This window comes from Protomyctophum parallelum (genome assembly GCF_964188405.1).
Source record: "Protomyctophum parallelum genome assembly, chromosome: 17".
In the NCBI taxonomy this organism is placed as follows: domain Eukaryota; kingdom Metazoa; phylum Chordata; class Actinopteri; order Myctophiformes; family Myctophidae; genus Protomyctophum; species Protomyctophum parallelum.
Window position 1 is genome coordinate 33,314,003 of NC_139719.1, and position 20,732 is coordinate 33,334,734.

Sequence of the window (20,732 nt, forward strand, 5' to 3'; positions counted from 1 at the left end):
CTGAGGCTTTCTCAGCCTCACCATTTAGTCTTCTCCACCACTACGCTGTTAATGCAGGTTACAACACAGCTCTCATCTGGCAGGAGAGACCTTTAAGATCCCATTTTTATTAACAATAGAATACACTGATGCTTTTAACGGCCACAGGCTGATTTAAGGTTATGTCAGTGGTAAACTGCGGCATGGAGAATCTGAGACCACGGTGCTGTGACAAATGCCAGCGTTCTTTCACAGTTAAAGGGGATTTAAAAGGACGAGTACGTGCATTTTTTTTCTTTTTCACAACACCGCCAATGTCATGAATATGAAGGCACGTTTTAGGAGCGCCCTCGTTGTCGGGGACACAGAGACACTCAGACACAGTTCTCATCACGGCACTGAGAAGGGAGAGCATTCACAGTCAGCGCATGGGCCTGGGTAACATGTAATGACATTATTGTCACCAGGGTGACCCCTCATTGTCAGTGTGCTTTCTTCTCCAGAGCTCGTGAAATTGACATAAGCTTTGCAAACATTCCAGACATTTCTTTCTCAAGACCAGATTTCTTTGGGCCCTTTCATAATGGGGCCTCCCAGCATCATGAGCACCACCCAGTGGTGGTGTTTAAACATTACAAGCATGAACAATAATTATGATGCCCTTAAAAATAAGAATGCCCTCATCTTTAAACTTGTTGTAATTGTTGAAGTTATTCCTTCCAATATGAATGAATTATGATGATGATGATGATGATGCTTATTATTAATATTAAGAGAGTACTGTCCTGTTCTTTGTTTATTCTGTATTTTTAGTGGGTTTAGTCTTCAGGTTTATTTAATGAATAAATTATAGCATGTTTCTTTTCACATACATTTAATGCAAGCAGTCATACCTTGAACATAATCATGGTAACCTGTGTTCAGTGGAGACTGCTATTGTCTTTATTCTGATCATCTAGATTCAGCGGTTCCCAAAATATTTTGGCTGTGCACCCCCTGTTACCTCCCGACCTAGCTGACACCCCCCCCCCCCACATGGAAATGAAATATATGAACATATATATATTTTTATATGTCCAACATATATGTGATGAATTATTCGACATTGGCCACATGCATACCGGTATGTCGCATAAGCTATAGAGACATACCCGATACCCTGTATATTTCCTATATCCAGTGCATATATAATGCACATATATGAACCCATAAAAATAAAATCATAGCACCACCATTAGCCTTTTCATGTCACGCAACCCCTAGAAAGCGCACCACAGGGGGTGCACGCACACACTGACACTACAGTTTGGGAACTCTGATCTAGAACAATATAATTAATGCCATAGTCTCCAATATTCTCCTATTCAGATTCTTATCTGGAAAGTAAGTATGAAGTATAACACATTACAATTTGCTTGCAAGGATGCAGGTTTAGATTTCGTAGCTGGATTTCTTAAGCGATCGGCGTGGTGTCAGTGAGGCGGTGGCAGCCTCAGCACTTTGGGCGCGGCCCGCCTCCTCCACCCCGTGCACTCTGCGGAGCCGCGTGATCTCCTGCTTGTACCTGCAGGTAGTGGCCAATGGCCATGCTCAGTGTAAAGTCCAATGTATACTTTGTCAGGTAACCCACTGAGCATTTTTCAGGCTATAATATCAGATATCTAAAATACGTCTAAATGGGCGTCTAAAAATGGGTTATAACTGGTCTAAAAATGAAAGCCTAGGCCGCAAAAAAAAACGTTCATTTTTAGACCAGTTATAACCCATTTTCAGACGGACGTTTGCTCAGTGGGAATGTAAGGCGGGGCGATATGACAATCAACTCAATAACATAATTATTTGTGAAAATAGTTGATCTACAAGTTCACAACACGGCAAGTTCGGCAACACATTGTGAGCTATTTTCACTATTGTGTATATGCCACCATTGTACAACTAAGTAGACTATAAAACAGGGTTAAGTGGTTAATCAGACGAATTGATTTAGTAGATTATAAAAAAAATCTACTTGAAATGTTGTGTCAATTCGTTGTCTATATAAGAAATAAATAATAACTGTCACTTGTGTGAATTCCCCATTTCCATCTTACTCCTCATTGTGTGTGTCTGTGTGTGTGTTATATATACTGTATATCAAACAAACTGCTTCTTGATTACCTACTAAGTACCACATACTTAAGTCAGTTGTTTCTAAATATAGATTTTTAATATATTGATGGTTAATTGCTCAACCCTAATGTAACGGCCCTAATACATCGGGAAAAAACTATTTTGACGTTAAAAACTGTTATTTTGAGTTACACAGTCATATAACAAAGCATAAATCACGCTTAGCGGTCTTTCGGGAGGTTTTGACATGTGACGTCATCCCTACCTGCCCAGGTGGTTATCAACGTAGTCCTGCAGTTCAAACACCTGCGCCTCGGCAACTGTCGCTCTGGTGATGAGCTGGGCACGCTCCCTCTCAACACCTCCCTGTTTGAACAAGGACAGTGTCTTCGTCATAAATCATATCAACTTTGCGTCTCGTGACTCTCGTCTTAGCTTCACTTTACATGAAATATATCTAGTATTATAATGCTGAGTGCCAAACACTACAGGAAAGAATAAATTAACTCAATCAAGAATACAATTTGCATTTACCAGTGTGGAATTTGTGATGTCCTGTACTTGTTTTCTGATGTCCAGCCAGGATTCCTCACATATGTGCCCAGGTTTTCCTGACCTAGACGAGGTTGAAACATTGATCATACAGTAGAACCTGGTCTCCACAGCCACAGTAGATACATTTGAAAGCCACTGAGGTAGGCCTATACAAATTCTACTCACTTGTGAAAGCCAACGGTTTGAACTGGAATTCTGGGGGCAACTTGCTGAAAAATAATAATCAAGGAAAGCGATGATGGTGAATGAGTTAAAAAAAAAATTATGTCTTCATTACATTTACGAATTCTACCCCTCCCCCCCCACACACACACGCAGGAATGCGATGATGGTGAGTGAGTTAATGTTTGTTTTTTTATGTCTTCATTACATTTACGAATTCTACCCCTCCCCTCCCTCACATCACCAAAACTATAGAAGTGGCAGTTGGGATGGTCACATTTCAAAGGGAGTTCGGCAACAGGATATACAATATCCATTAGCCTGAGGAATGAACTTTTTATTAATTCAAAGGGGAAACAAATAAAATGGAGTTACAGTTTTGCAATAAAGCCTATAATCCTCCAGACAAATACTGCCTTCATCATTTAAGGTGGTCTTTGTTCCCTAATAAGAAGTCTTTGTTCTCTGAAAAGAAAACCAAATACCCCCTCCCCCCCCTCATTTCAAACACAAACAAACAGCAGACAAAACAGAGAGAGAGAGAGAGAGAGAGAGAGAGAGAGAGAGAGAGAGAGAGAGAGAGAGAGATCAGTCAACTTCAAAGGAGTCCGTCAGTCTTTTTTAATTCTACCTGTTCCTGGGCTGATCTGAGCTGACCCTCCAGTCTGGCCTTGTCCTGCCGAAGTCGCTGCACCTCCCTCTCTGTCTCGTCTTTCAGCTCACTCGTCTCCAGGCTGAAGTGGTCTTCTGGGGGACCAGGGTCCAGTCCAGTCTCTGGCTTAGACAAGATTTGCTCCCTCTGTACCCTAATAGGAAGAAAAGGATTCATCAAGAACTAGATAAAGTGCCAATCGGCACAGGTCTCCACCAGGATTCTTCCTCAGCCTAGTGGGAATATGCGTGCACAGTTTCATCGCAATCGGACGCTGCGTTGAGGAGTTGTGGCCATTTGCTACTCCTGAAAACTGTAGGAGCCAATCGTGGCCAATCAGGATGGAATATGAGAAATCAAACAAAGCTGTCTTGATCACATGACTATGGAGATCATGTGTAGCGATTTGCGTGAAATGTGGATAAAATCTGAAGGAGTAATAATAGAAAATGTGTTTTACATATGTGGGCCTCCTGGTGGCGCTATAAAGAGCAGATGTGAAAAATTCCAGACAAAGGTTTTTCCTTGGCCTCTAGGGAGTTGGCATACAAAGTTATCCACAGATCCGTGCAGTTAGAGGTAAAAACACTTTTCGGCCAGTTATAGCGCCACCTTGAGGCTGAGTTGAAATTGTTCATGTGGCATTTCGTCCTGGGCCTAGTGGGAATGTGGGTGCACAATTTCACGGAAATCACGCGATGTGTTGATGATTTGCAGCATTTTGTTTGAAACTGAGCACTCCTGTGAACTTTGGAAGCCAATCTTAGCCAATCAGGATGGAGTCTGAGAAATCTGAAAGACGGGTTTCGTTGAATGGCTCTAGAGAGACTGTGTACCAATTTGCGTGATGTTTGGACAAAATGTGTAGGTGTACTGTGCAAAAACTTTTTTTGCACAAAGCGGCCTCCTGGTGGCGCTATAACAGGCCGTTCTGGAAAGTTTGGGGCAGAGGTTCATCGTTGGCATCCAGGGAGTGTGTGTGGAAAATTTGGCATCGACCGGGTTAACGGTGCCGGAGATTAGCTGCTCACGGACGGACGGACACACGGACACACGGACACACGGACACAGGGACGGACGGAGTGCAAAACATACTCTCCCCCTAGGCCTTCGGCCTGGTGGAGACAATTAGTGCATACTGTATACATATAAAACTCTAGACAGGGATGCCGTTTGTAATCAGATGAGTTAATTTGTTGACGCAGGCACTACGAATCACATACAATCACCAATCCAGCATCTGGTGTTGCTAGCTCTGCTGCAGTATGTCTACAATACATAGGTGCCCAGGCAGCCTAGTGAGTCCTACTCCTTCTCTCTCTGACCTGACCTGAGACAGGCAGGAGAATTAACTCAGGCCATTTGCAAAAACTAAAATACTGTGGTCAGTGTGGTGTCGCGCTGGGGAAACGCCGCCCAACAGGTGAGTGAGTGAGACAGAGAGAGAGAAGACCGCGCCGTCACAGCCTGCTTAGCTTTTTTTACTGTACTGTAGGGTGGGGGCACATACGTTGGTCCGACGTACAGTCCGACATGCAACAGTCCGACACGACACATGTCGTTGCCGGTTCAAGCTCACCTGTGGCTTCCCTGTGAGGTTAGGGTTATGTTAGGGCTTGGGGTAGGGTGTTGGACTAATGCCTGTCGGACTGTTAGTACGTCAGACCGAACACATGCACCCTGTCGGGTGTCATATACATACTGTATGAGAAAGCAAAAAGTACATGTGTTCAATGAGATTATGTACTGTAGCCTACTCCTACCTACTATCTACAAAAGATTGGTTTTGGACGTATTCCGAGGTAAACGTAGCTGAAGGTAGTAATGAAGGTGGATGTGTTTCATTTGTGTTTCTTTGTGGCAGTATGAAGTTTAGCTATCCATGCTGGCACAGAATAACACCCAATTAATGTTATTGCCTTCAGCTGTGTGTTAACCCATCACACTGAAAATATATGAACACTATTTCAGTATTTCTCCAATCTGACTGAAATCATCCTGATTAGAGAATGACTTCCAATTTAATGGTTTACATGGACACTTAAGTGATCTGTGTTTCCATAGCCCAATCAGAAGTGAACATATTTATATTTTACATGCAATATGTGGTGCCAGATTTTTCATTTTTTTCTATCTGTATTCTAACTACTACTACCCACATTATTAGTGGAATATTAGGGTCCATGTAAACGCAGTCACAGTCTGTGTAGAGGGGTCTATTCACAACGTTTCTAGGAAGTGAAACCTGTACGCGATGACCAGGGCGTGATGCGTCTTGGTCATCCTCTGCAGTCTCTTCTTGTAGGACCGAGCGGCCGTGGCTAGCTGCTCCTCCCTGGCTCTGTAGGAAGAGCGCACATCCTGGAGCATGCTGTCTACAAAGGCCCTCATCTTCCCCCTCTCCGCAGGGCCCTTCCCCCTCGTCTCCGCTCCAAAGCCGTCCATGTACTCCTGGATGAAAGACATACGCAGATGTTTTGGGATGGCTGTGGGCTGACAAAGACTGGTGGTGGACATACTGTGAGGGATGAATGTGGATGTATTTAGGGTATAGGAAAATGTAACCAGTAACCACGCTGGAGGTCTGACAGCTTATTTCCAGGATTGTGTGTGTGTGTGTGTGTGTGTGTGTGTGTGTGTGTGTGTGTGTGTGTGTGTGTGGTGCTTACGGCTAAGTCCTGTAAATAGCACACCAGTCTTGTGCGGTATTCCTCATTGAGCTCTTTGATTTGAAGCTGCAGTTTTGAGTTCTCCTCTTCTACCTCCTTTAGTTGGCTCTGAGAGCACATTAGGGCCTACATTGGAAACATACAAGCCAGCACATTAGGCCTACTGTACATTGATTCAGCTGTTTTAGCCAACTATTATCTGTAGCCTATCCAACCTTCTCTCCCAAGCAGTAATGTGACTTTCTACATAAGGGATTTAGAGCACTGAGATGGCACTGATAACATCTACAATCAAGTGTAGAAATATAACCCCTAGCATTATTAATTTAAAATCTAGATTTATTTACAACCGTGGCATTAAATGACCACTGATGTTTGTATGTGGAAGGGGATTGCGTGCAGTGCACTCACCGTGCTCTGTTCTGATAGCTTCTGCTGGGTATTGTGTATAGCTCTCCTGTTGTCCCACTGCTCTTTAGCCATGGCCACCCTGAATGACCAGAACCACAACAGAGCAGTGACCATGTTCCAACGACAACCACATCACAGGAGGAACCACAGAGAACCACATCAGACGCACAGAGAGAGAGGCCATAGAACAGAAATCAAAGGGGAGAGGAAACCGCACAGCAGATGTGTGTGGGCAGGGTTGGGTTCAAGGTTACATTCAAAATGGAATTGGAAACAGATATTTCATTAAATAACGTAATCCGACTACTGTCTGTACATTAGATTACTCAGAAATCAAAAGAGTACACTGTTAAATGTTAAATTACGCTACGGAATACAATTACCTGCAGGTAACTTGTAACTGACTACTTTTGCATGTAATCTTCCCAACCATGTGTGATGAACTGGAATGATGATGATTACAAGATAATGATGAGTTTACAAAATGTCAATCACTGCTGTTGAAGGGCCTCAGTGAGGATGCCTTCTGACTGCTCCTTGGTTTATTTGTATTCTTATGGCATGGTACCGAAGGGGCCTAGCCATTTAGAACGTTGTTTGTCTGTATCTTTCTCTGTAGTTCTGTTCCCACAATAGTAGACAAATCACAGCTCAGCTCACCCTGCCACCCACTCTGTCTTCTGTATAAATGTAAATGATAGACTTTTATTTCCCACTCACACTTTCTCCTCCAGTTTCTCCTGCTGCTCCTCATAGCTCTTCTTCATCTTCTCCAACATGGTCTTGATCTCATCCTGGTTTCCAAGCAGCTAATGTATATGAAAACATAAACAGCAAGAGGCTTCATTACTTGAAGATAATGATTTGGCTAGGCTATCACTGTCAATAAAATACATTTTAAGCTTGCTGACTGACCAGTGACTACTGTGCCATTTGAGCTGTTTTATATCCAAAGTACTCACACTTTTCTCCATACTTTTTCGCTCTTGGTCCAATGCTGCCAGGTCTTCTGGCTGTCAAACAACAACAAGTCTGAGTTTGCAATTTCAATTGCAGACAGAGTGGCGGTTATAGTACTAGTCCAAATATACTTGTACTCCTATTCTACTACTCTAGTACGTGGATTTGTTTTTACGTCCGGATACCCAGGACAGGCTTCAGACACGCCTCCTCAGGAGACTTGGCTCAGATCTGAACGCATTTGATTTGGTGTTCCGAATCCGTTGCGACCGCATGCCCTTGCTGACGTCGACCCCAGGCAGGGTTCAAACCAACAACCTTCCGCATGAAAGGCATATGCTCTACTCTATTACAAAATACAAATCCACAAATACAGTACATACAAAGTTACCTGTCTATCCGCTATAGCTAATGCCAAAAATAGTAACAATAGGGATATAAATACCTTGACTCTGTTGTGTGACATGCGGCTAACCAGGGATCTCACACGGTCCAGCTCCCCATGCAGACCCTGGGTGGAGGCCCTCACGCTCTGCTGATGTTGCTCCAGCTACCAGTGGTGGAAAGTAACCAAGTACATTTACTTAAGCAAACTTTTGAGGTATTTGTACTTGGAGTAATGGAGTATTTCCAATTTCCGATACTTTTACTTCAGATAAATTGTAAATTGTACATCTCGGCTCCAAATATTGCACTTTTATTGTAGGCCTACTACATTTGTTTGAAAACTTTAGTTACTAGTTACTTTGTAGATTTTGATATTATTGCAAAACAGCCACATTAAATATTTCAGACATTCGGACATTTGAAAAGAGCTTGTAGATCGGCTAATTTCAAAAGATTATTATACATTTGAAAACTTTAAACACCTGACATTCTGCACAATGAGCACTTTTCCTTTCATTACTTCAAGTACATTTTGATGCCGATACTTTTGTACTTTTACTGGGGTCCATTTTGAATTCCGGGCTTTTACTTCAAGAGTACCTCTATATTGCAGTATGTATTGGTACATAAAAAATGCGAGTACTTTATCCGCCACTGCCAGCTGCGTACGGAGGGTGTCCTGAGTCTGGGCCAGGTCAAGCAGCTCAGCACTCATCTCCTCGCCGTGGGCCACCTCCGTCTCGTGGGCCTCGGCCAGAGCCAGGTAGTTCCCCTTCAGGGCCACGTACTCCTCCCTCAGGTCTCCGCCGGTCTTCTCCGACAGCTGCAGACGAGCCTCGGCCGACTGGAGCTCCCTGCGTAGCGTGGCCCGCTCCGACCCCAGCTCTGCCATCACGCCTTCTTGGTTCAAGATCTGACCGTGGGGGTTAAAATAATTAATCATCGTAATAACAACAACAACAACAACAACAATAATAAATCATAGCCTTTTGAATCATAGGCCTAAAGTAAAGTAAATGTTCACCTTGTTTTTCAACACAAAGGTCTCTTCCTCAAAGTGCTCTCTAAGTTTATTGGTCTCAATTTTGGCTTCCACAAGTTCCTTTGATATCTGAAACATTTGTCAAGATTAATTCCTCTGAGATGTGAGATGGTACAGCATAGGCTACTTACAAGAAGGGAGGATATAGTATAGGCTACCTTCAATTTTTCCTCTTCGCTCTGCACCAGTTTGGAGGACAGGTCTGTCTTGGATGCAGCCATGTGGGCCAATCTGCTCTCCAAGTAACCCACTTTGGTAAAAAGGACTTCATGTTTGTCACGCAACTGACCCTACATTGTTTGAAACAGTTTTGGCAGCATTTGTATATGGCACAATTGGCACATGGTGTAGGAGGCAGTAGGCTAAGCCTAGTAGGTGGGCTACATGCAAAACATTTTTTTCCCAGTTTGTAGATACAACTAGATAGAATAAGCTGTATTTCTAAATATTTGACAATGACAACGGTAAACAAAAAAATATATGTATTTTTGTTGCGCACTATGACTTGCCTAGTACAGCATCTTTCATAAGGTGATCATAACGCAATAACATTGTAGGGAGAACCATATTCAACCATATTCAAGTGTGTATCATAGTATCCAAATGTTCTGATGAATTGAACATGGTTCAATTATTGTAAACAAGTGTAATGCTTTTAGGTGTTCACAGTTAACAGTTTTGTATTGAGTTGTGTTTGAAATGTAGGCCTACTGTAATTATCCAATCTGTTAATAAAGCTTTCAATCAATCAAGTGAAGCAGCACAGTTCACTTACATTTTCTTCAGTCAAAGACCTAATTCGTTCTTGGAGGTCAGTAAGTGCTGGTCGAGGGTCAAGAGAATCCATCTTAATTGATGGAATCATTTGCAGTAGGCCGCTTCTTTTGTTGCACTGTAACCACCAACAATGTTGCCATGACTCTTTGTCCTTGATAACCATGGGTAAACTAATAGTATAGCAATGCACATGCGTTGCATATTGTAACATGTATCATAAGGTATAGGCCCTATATGGTTATAGCCATATTAGTGTGCAATTAAGAATCGTAGGCTACTAAATATTAAATATTTCCTTAATCCTTTTTCCTTCTAGTCTGTGCACCTCTTCTGAAATCACTGATGACTACCCGAGCCCTTATTTGCTTTGCAACGGCGCCCTCGTGTGCCGACAGTTGGTTGCTAAACTTGTTAGGTCTACTTGTCCTGCATGAAGAATGGACCCAGAGTCCCAGACTCTCTGATATGCATAAAATGATGGTCATGATTACCATATTTTTCCTGCCTGTCGCTAAATAAAGTTTGGGGCATCTTAAAGTGAGTTGCGAGCATAGACTGGTTGCGAGCCCCTGCTTACTTTTTATGAATTCTGTACTGGCCATATAGAATTCAAGCAGTCCAATTATCTCAGTGGAAGCACACTAGCCCAGAATATAGAATATATTGGAAGTGAGCTGCGATGAAGAAGTGAGCAAATTAAGTTAGGCTTTTATAATTAGCCTACCAGGTGCTACGCCGTGCAGATTTCTGCAATGGGTGTCATCACTTACCTGATGTTTTCTGAGGCTAATTTGAAAACTGTCAAGTGGCATTTCTTCCACAGCCTATAGTGGGAATAGGCATGCACGATATTCGTGGATATGCACGGCTTGTGAACTGTGGATATGCACGGCTTGGGATATCCGTGGATATGCACGGCTTGGGATACACTGCCATGTCTTCCTTCTCAGAATGCATTTCTTTCATGTGGATTCCAAGGGATTCGATTTCCCAAAAGTTGCGTAACTGATCTGACAGTGCCTGTTCCTCTCCGACGCTGATGTGCATCACTTCAATGTCCACAATTTCAGTTATGATATTTAGCGTGGTGACTTCTCCTTGCACCAGCCATCCAAATACACTTGCAAACGTCCTTCATTCAGTCTCTCCATTGTTCCTGTGACCATTTTCCAATATTGGTCTCCGCCAATTAGGACTCCTAATTACACTGCATCCATCCCTATGATGGGTACATCTGCTATGGGCATTCCTTTTGCTTCCAAGTCTTATATGGAGCGTGTCTTGAGTGTAGACCTACCCTGTAGACCTACCCTTGATGAGGTCAGATCAACATATCAGCAGTGTCTTAAGTGTACAGGGTTTGATGAGGTCTGGCCATATATGGAGGGTGTCTTGTGTGTACAAGGTTTCATGATCAACATATAGAATATGGTATAAGGCGGCAGCGGGGGCAGTGTCTTGAGTGTACAGGGTTTGATGAAGGTCCAGGTAGGGCCGGGCCTTAAGTTTTGGGCATGTTGAAAACTCTAGTTTTCGCTGGCTGCCGGACGTGGCTGCACGAATAACTTTGGGGCGGGCCCGTCTTAGAGTTTGAATGGACGGGTATCAGTCGAAAGGTAGACATCAAAGAGGAAGGACGGGTGGGGAAGGATCAACATATGGATTGAGAAACAAATAAGTTTTATTTAATTTAAAAATCTTTATAGAATAGGATTTTGTAAAACTATGTTTTGAATACAAAGCCATGCGGTGTACAATCATTTTTAAAGAAATATATATTTTCTCATTCTCACTTTAATATAGGGTCAACTAACCCCAAATCCAGTTGCTCATCGTAGCCACAATCTGAAAAAAATAAAGGACAGACTAATATCGCATGCTATAAATGGCACTGCATATTTCTGTTTCTGGATTCCTTGAAACATGGGGTAGCTCATTGCGAACGCAGTGATTGCGAACGCAGTGATTGCGAACGCAGTGATTGCGAACGCAGTGATTGCGAACGCAATGAGCACTAACTATGAGACCCTGCAGATCATGTCTGTGTGTGTCCCGCTGTGACACCACCAGCCTGCCACCAGAGGGCGCAGCTGTAGCACACACACACACACACACACACACACACACACACACACACACACACACAAACAACCACACACGCACACACACACACACACACAGTAGAAAACTTAAAAAAATTACTAACTAAAAAGAAAAAAAAAGTATGTAATTTATTCTAATTGTTGTTATTGCAATTTACGAGCTGCGTTCGCTTCCCGCGTTTGCACGTCTTACTTGTCTTACTAAGTGGCTTGACTTACCCCATTCTCTTGAGCTTTGCTGTAGGTTTACTGTAAAGACTTTGTAATGTTTTGATAATAATAAATACATTCATTACCATTCTTCCTACACAACATTTCTTTTTAATCTTGAAAGTTTTGTGGAAACTTTGTGCAAATGCACAAAAAGTATAAATGCAACATTATCAAAAGCAAAATATTTCATAGAAATTGTTGGTCCCGCCCCTTTTTATAGATAATTTGTTGAGTTCATAAATACAAAAATATATACATTCTTCAAATGTACAGAATTGTCACCATTTGGGGAGCACATCAAATATGAATTTCAGCTGCAAAGAAGAAAATTATTCAGCATTATAGACTCAAGTCTGCTTAAGGCAAGCAGCAGGCTTTAAAACAGAATCTGAATAGAAACTGAATAGTTGCATGAAATCACATTTCCTTCTTCTAGATACAAAATATTTGGGCTTAACTTGTTCTTTACACATAGAAAAAGTTTGTTAATAATACAAAATATATAGTCTATGAAAAATGTATGGCTCCGATTAACCTTTTGAGCCTTGTGGGATGGTGTTTAGCGTCATTTGAAGCTGGTTGTTAAAAAAGGTTATTGGGATCCCTGGTGGCACACCTGGTAAGAGTGCATACCACATAAATAAGGCTATAGTCGTTTGCTCGGGTTTTAATATGACCCAAGGCTCTTCACTGCATGTCATCCCCAGGACATGTGCCCTCTCACACACATGTCCTGTCTCTCTATCAATGTCGGTATAAAAAATAAATTTGTAAAATATAATCCTAAAAAAGACCTTAGCTAGTAGCTGTGATGTTGTACCAGCCACAGTGCTGCTGGGGTAATAATGTCTCTGAGTCAATTGCCTTGGTGAGACTCCAACGCTTCATCCTCCTCCACTTCGTCCTCTTCTCCTCCACTGTCCCTGCGATCCGCCCGTCCAGGAAGGTGTCCCCGTCCCATGGGTAACCCCACCGCCCGCTGCAACGCATCCAGGCTGGGCTGGGTGACGTGGAAACTCACATCCAGTGAGGGCTGCAGCTTCTGCAGTTCTTCAAGCTTACGGTAAGCCTGGAGATCACAGAGGGGGAAAGAGTATTGGAACTTACTGTACGCCTTTGACCACTCGAAGTGGGCTGGATTCATTTAGTCTCAATATCTATTCTGACAGACTCACGACTTGGAAGCTGCCTTGCTGACAGTGATGCTCCACCAGAAAGCCATATGCGTCTCCTATCCGGACAGCTGGGTCCAACTCTGCCTCTTCCAGCAAGGCCTCACACAGGCGTACTGCCTCACCTGGGTCCTCCTCATACAATCTGGAGATAACCAGAAAAATAAATAAAATACAACTCGCCAACAGTCCATAAGTAACAGAGTACTGGGTTGATTGAGGCCACTGCTTACACTTTTACGCATTTACTTCTGGTCTCAATCTATTAATTTGCGCCTTACTATCTTTGGATTTATTTTTTGAGGAGCGATCCTACTGTATGTCCAGCTTTTGGTGTATGTGCACAAATTTGTCCTACACAAACATTAAATGCCAATGACAATGTATGGACAATTTTGAGTGTTTGTGTAAACACAAACATTGCGTAACACAAACATTGAAGACGAAGGTGAGGACGCAAATTCTGATTGGCCGGAATAATGATGCACGATAATAATATCGCCCCTCAATTCACATGGGTGTGATTTTTTTTACTAGCTTTGGATTGGTAGTAATTATCCCTAAAGAGAGTAAAGACATTTACAGTGATGAAACAAGGCTGAAATAATTTATACTCTCACCTGCGAACCTGGACAAACTTCTTGATCAGGGTGATTTTGTGCTGCAAGTCAGCCATTCGTGCTTCCTGTTCTCCAGGGTTAGGACCCTTGGCTTTAGAAAGACACTTATAAGCCTCCGTCAGAGCACCAAGTGCCTTCTCATAATTTTGATAATCATCAATCTCAACCTGGTTGAAGGTGAACAATAGAAAACATTCTTATTTTAAATGCATTTCTCAAGCATGTATACAACTCACTTATTTTAAGTGCTTTCTATACTAGATTTAACTAAACCTGGTAGGAGTATTATGTACAATATAAACTATTACAAAGGGTCACAACATGCTGCTCATGCAAGGAAAATAGGAAATGAACATAAACAAATCCAAAATAAACGTAATTTCCTGTTTATGTGTTAGAAGAGGACACAAAACAAGAGGCAGATGTTGGGAAAGGGTTCTTAAAAATAAACAGGCACTTGAAAAATCTGTCCTGAATACGACGCTGTCCCACCTGAGCACAGGCTTCATAGAAGCCAGCTAGCAGCTCCGGTGCCCTGCCTTTGGTGTAGTAACCAATGATGTTCTTCATGATGTCTGGGTTCTTGCGCCAGTCCAGAGACTGCAGGTAGTTGGCCGCCATGATGTAGATCTCCTTCTGACGAGACACCCCGGCAAAGAACATGATCTTCTCGGTGTCGCCTGACTTCAGAAGAGCCCTCATGGCCTGTTACAAATTAAATAAGAAATATTTATGGTGTTTGTACATGGTATATATTTATACCGTGTATAAATGTGTGTGTGTGTGTGTGTGTGTGTGTGTGTGTGTGTGTGTGCGTGCGTGGCTGTGTGTGCGTGTTTCTGTACACATATAGGCAGCTTAAAAATGTTACACATGAATGCTATGTGGAATCTAATACATTTAATAGGCTATCAATTGCTTTAGTTAAGCGCAACCTTTTAATGTTGGAAAGGGTGCTAATGTACCACAGGTGGAGAGACACCTTTGCACACCTTTCTACTGGTATTCACCACACGACACCATCTTACCTTGAGCTTGTTGCCAGCCTGCGTGTATTTCTTGGTGGCCAGATGGTAATTGCCCTGGCGCATGCAGCAGTCAGCTATCCTCTCCAGCAGGTCCTTGCGGGCGTCTTCGGACAAGTCTTTGGACTCTTTGGTTACGGTCATGTTCTCTGCCAGCTCCTCTGTGATTGTCAGATTCTGGTCCACACACAGCTGCAGGGCTTCGTGATACTGACATGGCGCATACACACACACACACACACACACACACACACACACACACACACACACACACACACACACACACACACACACACACACACACACACACACACACACACACACACACACACACACACACACACACACACACACACACACATAAATACATACCGTATACGTGCATGTGTGCACGACAACAACAAGGTTCAAGGTTGTACTTACTTGTACTCGTTACATCACATCACTAACAGAGACAGAGATACAGACATGACTGAAGTTGTATGTATGCATACGCACAACCACCCACAAGTGGTTACATACAGCTTAATAACAACAATTTATTATAGAGTATTTGTTCAGAAACAGGGGTCTCCCTGTCTCTCCAGTTTTCCGTAAACAGGAAATATATTTTCAGGTCAGTATACCAATTTCATCCAATTAGGAGAGAGAACACATACGAGCTACAGGATAAATACATGAAATAGGAAGTGATGAAACAAAGTATGAATGAGCAGACAAAATTGGAATAATATACAGTTTAAGCTAATGAAGGGGGTTTATATCCTTAGTGGATGAAATTGGTGAACCCACATGAAAATGTATTTTCTGTTTATTAAAGAGCTGGAGAGATGGAGGACACACCACTTTTATTGAACAAACACTAAACAAATGATTAGCTTTGATGAGCTAGACAATTACGTTTGTGCGTGCACACGCACACGCACACACACACACACACACACACACACACACACACACACACACACACACACACACACCCTACCTTTTTGGCTGCCAACAGTAGTTCCACAGCCTTCATGTACTGGTCATGCTTAATGAAGAAGTCCGAGCATCGTGCCAGGAGAGCCGGGTCGGAGTTCTCATTGAGGTCCTCAGCTATAAACTGCAGTGCTGAGAACTGCTGTGTGGCGAAGGCCAACTCCAGTGCCTTGGACACATGACCAGCCTAAAACAGAAAAGAGGCATGTAAATCCAAACCAGCCAATTTGTTTTCCTTTGGATTGTAGTTTAAAAAGAATATGCATACAAGAATCATAGGCAGAACCACGACATTTACCATTTACAGCATTCTGTTTTTAATATTTAGATAATGCTGAGAACTGAACTATGACGGCATCCTTAATTTTGTTCGTAAGTTCTTAGGTGTATTTAACCCATTCTGACCGGGCACCCATTTTGGTGTCAGCATCACGTTATGCTTTAGCTATTGAAAAATAGCAGATCTACAAGCTCATATCGCGCCACCGAGTGGCGCGATACGAGCTTGTAGGTCTGCTATTTTTGAAAAATTGAAGAACGACTGACATTTTTTTAGAATCTGATCTCAGGTCAGAATGGGTTCATCAGACCAGTGTGTGTCCGGCGGAAACCTCGTATGAATCTGATCTCAGGTCAGTGGTTTTGTTTAGCTGGTCAACAAGGGGGTGTTAATCACCCCCTTGTGGCAGGATTAAGAATGCATGCATTTCTGAAGGACACACAAACATGGCAGAGCATTGTGATTTGTGACACACCTTATGGTAGAGTGCAACCGCCCGGTCCATGTGGTCACCTTTCTCTTCATAGTAACATGCTGCCTCCATCATGTCCTCTGGGTTACTGAGCAGAGCCAGGTTCATCAGCTGGTCGTCCAGGCCATTTTCCTGCTCACACAAAGTAACAATTACATAGTAGATTAGCAGATTGGTTGCCAAGCAACACACAGACGCAGAAAGACACAGATGCAGGAAAGCGAGCATAAAGGGATATCTCACTTTCATGTTTGGGGTCATCTTGACGTCTACTCAGGCTTTTGTGAGCATTTTTTAAGTTGCTTGTTTCAGTATTTAGATATTTTATATACATTTTATCAGACACAACGCCTTCCTATACAAATGCAGTTTAATTCAAACTCCATTTTAATTATGACAGATTCATCTGGTGACGAAAAAAACAAAACATGACTTTGAAGTAAAAATGTGTAATTTGGGTTTGTATAGGGAGTGTCATAAAATATCTAAATACTTAATCAAGCAACTTGATGTTCACAAAAGCCTGAGTAGACTTTAAAGAGTTGGATGGGATGATTATATAATATATCGGTGAGTTTTAAAATCAATAGTCAAGAGATATCATGGTCAAATAATAACAGGATACCTTTGCAAATACTGTACATCTAGACGTTGTGTTGACGTTACGGCATATAATTAGCTAGTAGTGTACCTTGCAGAGCCGTATGGCGTTGTTGTAGGCCTGGGCTCGTGTGTAGAAGTGGACCGCCTGTCTGATCTCATCATGACCCTCGTACTGTCTGGCCAGGTGGTACGAAGCAGCCCTGTTGCCCGTGTCATTGGCTATCTCAGATGCCTGGCAAATAAGTGGTATAGGCCATCATCACACCTTTGCGTCATCACATACAGTGATGCATAAACATCACTGCATGGAAGCATTTCACATCTCGACCTTTCAGTTCAGTATTATTTACACACAATGCAGAACTCAAACGAGCAGCAGAACATCATCTTTCGAAAGTATTAAATGCATTGTAGCATTGCGCGGAAGCGGGGATTGAACCCGGGCCTCCCACTCGCCAGACCAACGCGCAACCTGTCGTGCCAATAGGGCTGAGCCCGATTGGCAGGGCTGTTGCGGGCTGGGTCTTGGCTGGGGGCTACACATTCAACACCTTAGAATCTTCCCCCAGTGAGTCACCTTCTGAATGTTCCCCACATAGCAGTGAACTCGGACCAAGGAGAGGTAATCTTGGGCATACTCATAGTAACGCAGTGCTGAAGTCATGTCTGACTGGCTTTCAAGGTACTGGGCCCACCACTTGTAGACGTTCCTGGATTGATGAGACATCATTCGTTTTTATACATTTCATTCATAATATGAAGATTAATCACCTGACCATTTGAATCATAACGTAAATTAAGGATTGCACCAATGTGTCTCTAGCGTTCCCAGACATACTTGTCCTTCATTTTGTTCACGTAGATCTCCAGAGACAACGCGTCTTCCTGGAGCATCCTGGGCACCTCAAACCTGTGGGTATCCGACTTCTCAAAGCTGAAACAGATAAACCCACACTCACAGTTGGACAACCCTCCAAATACAACCATAGTCAGCCAACACCAGGCAGGCTACTGTAGCAACACCATAGCACTTAATGATGATGGGTCTTACAATGTGAGGGCCAGGCTTTTATCACCCATGGCCTCCAGGTGTTTGGCATAGTTGTAATAGGTGGTTCGCAGATGGATGCGGTCATGGTTTTCGGCTGTCTCCACAGCCTGCTGCCACTGGCCAGAAGCCTGGTAGAATTTGTTGAGGAGGTCGTATCGCTGGCAGCTCTTATACAGCTTCTCTGCGTCGTCCTATCAAGTTATAGGAAAAACGGCTTTATATGACAACATGTGGAGATGTAAAAACAAGGGGATGTGTTGTTTGTAGGCAACTTTTGTAAGTTTTGATTCTATGGATTGATTTGTATTTTATTAGATGTTCTCTGATGTATGGAACATTGTTCCTGTGTTAGCTTGTCCATGCTTTCTCTTTCACACATGGATTCCGCATTAACCTGAACCCTGTGTGTGTGCGACTGTGCGTGTGCCTGCCCCAGACATAAAATCAAACTTGCCGTGTGGGTCTGTGTGGTTTTTGCCTATTGAGGATTCTGTTGGACCAGCAGTTATCGAACCAAACCAGATGTGTATCTGTCAGTCTGTCAATCTCTGTCTCACTGAATCTCTATGGGGGGTGTAGGCATCGGCTGTCTTGATTGGCCCAACCCAACTCATCGGCCTCATAGATTAGCCAATCTGTCAAGTTTGTGTCGTGCACCAATATAAGTCAAAATGGTAGCGTGCACATTAGAATTAAGTTGCCATGTTGTCAATTATGTGATTAAAATAAAATTGTGTGAAGAAATTGTAAAAACCCCGATCTAAGAACTATTCAGTTAAAAATAAAAATAAAAACGTTTAAATAGACAATCTGTCTTAGATTAACTCGTACTAAAGTCCCCCCTTTGGTCAAAATAATTTCATGTGAGCAGTTAATCAGTTGTTCCTGTGCACATGATGAACTCACATTGAACATTTGGAACTCACTCAAAGACACTTTGAGACCTACTGGTGTAGCAGAGTGTTTCCAGTGAGCTAACATGCACAATAGCAGCACCAGAATTCAACAGAGCCTTCATTAGTATCAGCGGTAACACCAGATTATACTCAAAACATTGCGTCACTGGTAGCTAATTCATTGGTCTTACCAGCATGCCAAGCTGCATGGCCAATACTGCCACTTGGGCCTCCAGTTCAGGCTCAGCCTGAGCCTCCCTCAGTGAGCGAGCCACCCTGACATTACCCATATTCCCCAGACAGACTCGTGCCACATCCAGCCGGCGGTTCTTCACACACATTCGTGCCATGTTTTCCCATACCGCCTCACTAGAGAGAAGAGAAAAGATACAACATGCAAGGTCTTGATTGTACTTTGTTTGTTGTGGGTGGGTCTCATTACATTTATTGTGAATTTGGCAGAAACAAGCAAAGAATTCTGCAGAACACTGCTCAGATCCATTCCATTACGTTTCCTATCACTATTTTCTTTATGTTGTTCTACAAAGACACTTTAAAGTTATCCTGCAGTTAATGGCCTTGAAAGCAGTGTGTGGTTATTGTACAAATAATGTGCTAATGAGAGAAGTGCCACTGTAGCAGGGATATTATCAAACATAAAAACTCCCCCAAATGTGATAGATAACCATAGCTGGTGGTTTTCACCGAGACATAATCGGGCTCCTCATTTCAACATCAAAACACAACCACATGAATTTCCAACTAAAAACTTTTCACAGGCAAATGAGACCATGGAAATATAACAAGCCAAACTAGAGGAATGCTTTTCTTGTTGCCCCTGGTCCTCTCTCTGTCTCTCACTGACGTCAAACCCTTAACACTACCCCCGCCCCCCCTTCTCTTCTGCCTCTATTTCAGATTCCACACCCATCTGGACTCTATTTGTGTCCCTCCTCCCTCCTCGCCTCCTTAGCTGATACAGATGTGAGCTGTTTATTAAAGTTGGGCAACAGGAAATTCCCCAAATCTTTGGGGGCCCTGGTAGTATGAGGGAACAGAGGCCAAATGCATACAGAGAGAGAGAGAGAGAGAGAGAGAGAGAGAGAGAGAGAGAGAGAATGAGAGAGAAACAACAGAGAGAAAGAGAGCCCTTACACTGGAGATCAAGCTTGGCTTTCTATGGTGCAACTACCTCCATTTCACTCCTCTACTAAATCTACATCCTTCACAGCTAATACTGGAGTGGAGTGGGACTGAGAGAAAGACGGAGACAGCTGACGTTATATACTCATGTTAACAACTTAAGCCATAAATATTTTGGAACATAAATATAGAAAGGGCCAATCTACAAGTTAACACAGCGTCAAGTGGCGAGATTGACGCCAGCTTAACTGTGTTCAAATTAAGTGTTTTAATGTGTATAGAAAAGATGTAAGATGAGAGAGAGGCTATTACACAGAACACACAATGACAAAGGCAAGATCTGGAGAGACGAAAAAGGAAAGACAGCAGAGGGAAGAGAAGAGAAAGAGGGGTCTACATATGAGCACCCCCCTTCCTATCCTCTTTTCCTCTCAGGAAACGCATCCTGTTGCTAGTTGACCATGGCAGCCA

At 42.8% G+C, this 20,732-nt stretch overlaps 2 protein-coding genes across 3 annotated transcripts in view; both read right to left on the minus strand.

Annotated features, from left to right (window-relative positions):
• Nucleotides 1-1,069: 1,069 nt before the first annotated feature.
• ccdc78 (coiled-coil domain containing 78) lies at nucleotides 1,070-10,569 on the minus strand. 2 transcript variants are annotated; one of them, XM_083786827.1, is made up of 16 exons: nucleotides 10,474-10,569; nucleotides 9,702-9,818; nucleotides 9,085-9,216; nucleotides 8,909-8,995; nucleotides 8,528-8,797; nucleotides 7,943-8,047; nucleotides 7,500-7,550; nucleotides 7,258-7,346; nucleotides 6,538-6,616; nucleotides 6,127-6,252; nucleotides 5,703-5,908; nucleotides 3,437-3,611; nucleotides 2,809-2,852; nucleotides 2,623-2,704; nucleotides 2,354-2,454; nucleotides 1,070-1,543 (listed from the first exon to the last, which is right to left on the minus strand). In XM_083786827.1, exons 1-16 carry the CDS (start codon nucleotides 10,513-10,515, stop codon nucleotides 1,411-1,413), a joined length of 1,839 nt encoding a protein of 612 aa, XP_083642953.1. In that variant the 5' UTR covers nucleotides 10,516-10,569; the 3' UTR covers nucleotides 1,070-1,410. The 2 variants fall into 2 exon arrangements, with proteins under 2 accessions (XP_083642953.1, XP_083642954.1); XM_083786828.1 differs by lacking the exon at nucleotides 6,127-6,252.
• Nucleotides 10,570-12,017: 1,448 nt separating this feature from the next.
• The window catches only part of ift140 (intraflagellar transport 140 homolog (Chlamydomonas)), a 34,829-nt gene continuing 26,114 nt past the window's right edge, over nucleotides 12,018-20,732 (minus strand). Inside the window, exons 19-30 of the mRNA XM_083788034.1 lie at nucleotides 19,310-19,487; nucleotides 18,223-18,413; nucleotides 18,010-18,105; nucleotides 17,749-17,881; nucleotides 17,260-17,403; nucleotides 16,572-16,700; nucleotides 15,821-16,003; nucleotides 14,839-15,045; nucleotides 14,303-14,515; nucleotides 13,811-13,977; nucleotides 13,194-13,335; nucleotides 12,018-13,087 (exon numbers count right to left, since the gene is read on the minus strand). Of these exons, the coding sequence (XP_083644160.1) occupies nucleotides 12,875-13,087; nucleotides 13,194-13,335; nucleotides 13,811-13,977; nucleotides 14,303-14,515; nucleotides 14,839-15,045; nucleotides 15,821-16,003; nucleotides 16,572-16,700; nucleotides 17,260-17,403; nucleotides 17,749-17,881; nucleotides 18,010-18,105; nucleotides 18,223-18,413; nucleotides 19,310-19,487 (1,996 nt within the window). The 3' untranslated portion in view covers nucleotides 12,018-12,874. The remainder of the gene's footprint in view (nucleotides 13,088-13,193; nucleotides 13,336-13,810; nucleotides 13,978-14,302; nucleotides 14,516-14,838; nucleotides 15,046-15,820; nucleotides 16,004-16,571; nucleotides 16,701-17,259; nucleotides 17,404-17,748; nucleotides 17,882-18,009; nucleotides 18,106-18,222; nucleotides 18,414-19,309; nucleotides 19,488-20,732) is intronic.

Coding starts and splice junctions, on each gene's coding strand:
- ccdc78 (XM_083786827.1), bottom strand. CDS start 10,515: ATGCCACTTGACAGTTTTCAAATTAGCCTCAGAAAACATCAG. Junction 2,853..3,436: donor TCAGATCAGCCCAGGAACAG/GTAGAATTAAAA, acceptor ATTATTTTTCAG/CAAGTTGCCCCCAGAATTCC. Junction 2,705..2,808: donor CAAACCGTTGGCTTTCACAA/GTGAGTAGAATT, acceptor AACCTCGTCTAG/GTCAGGAAAACCTGGGCACA.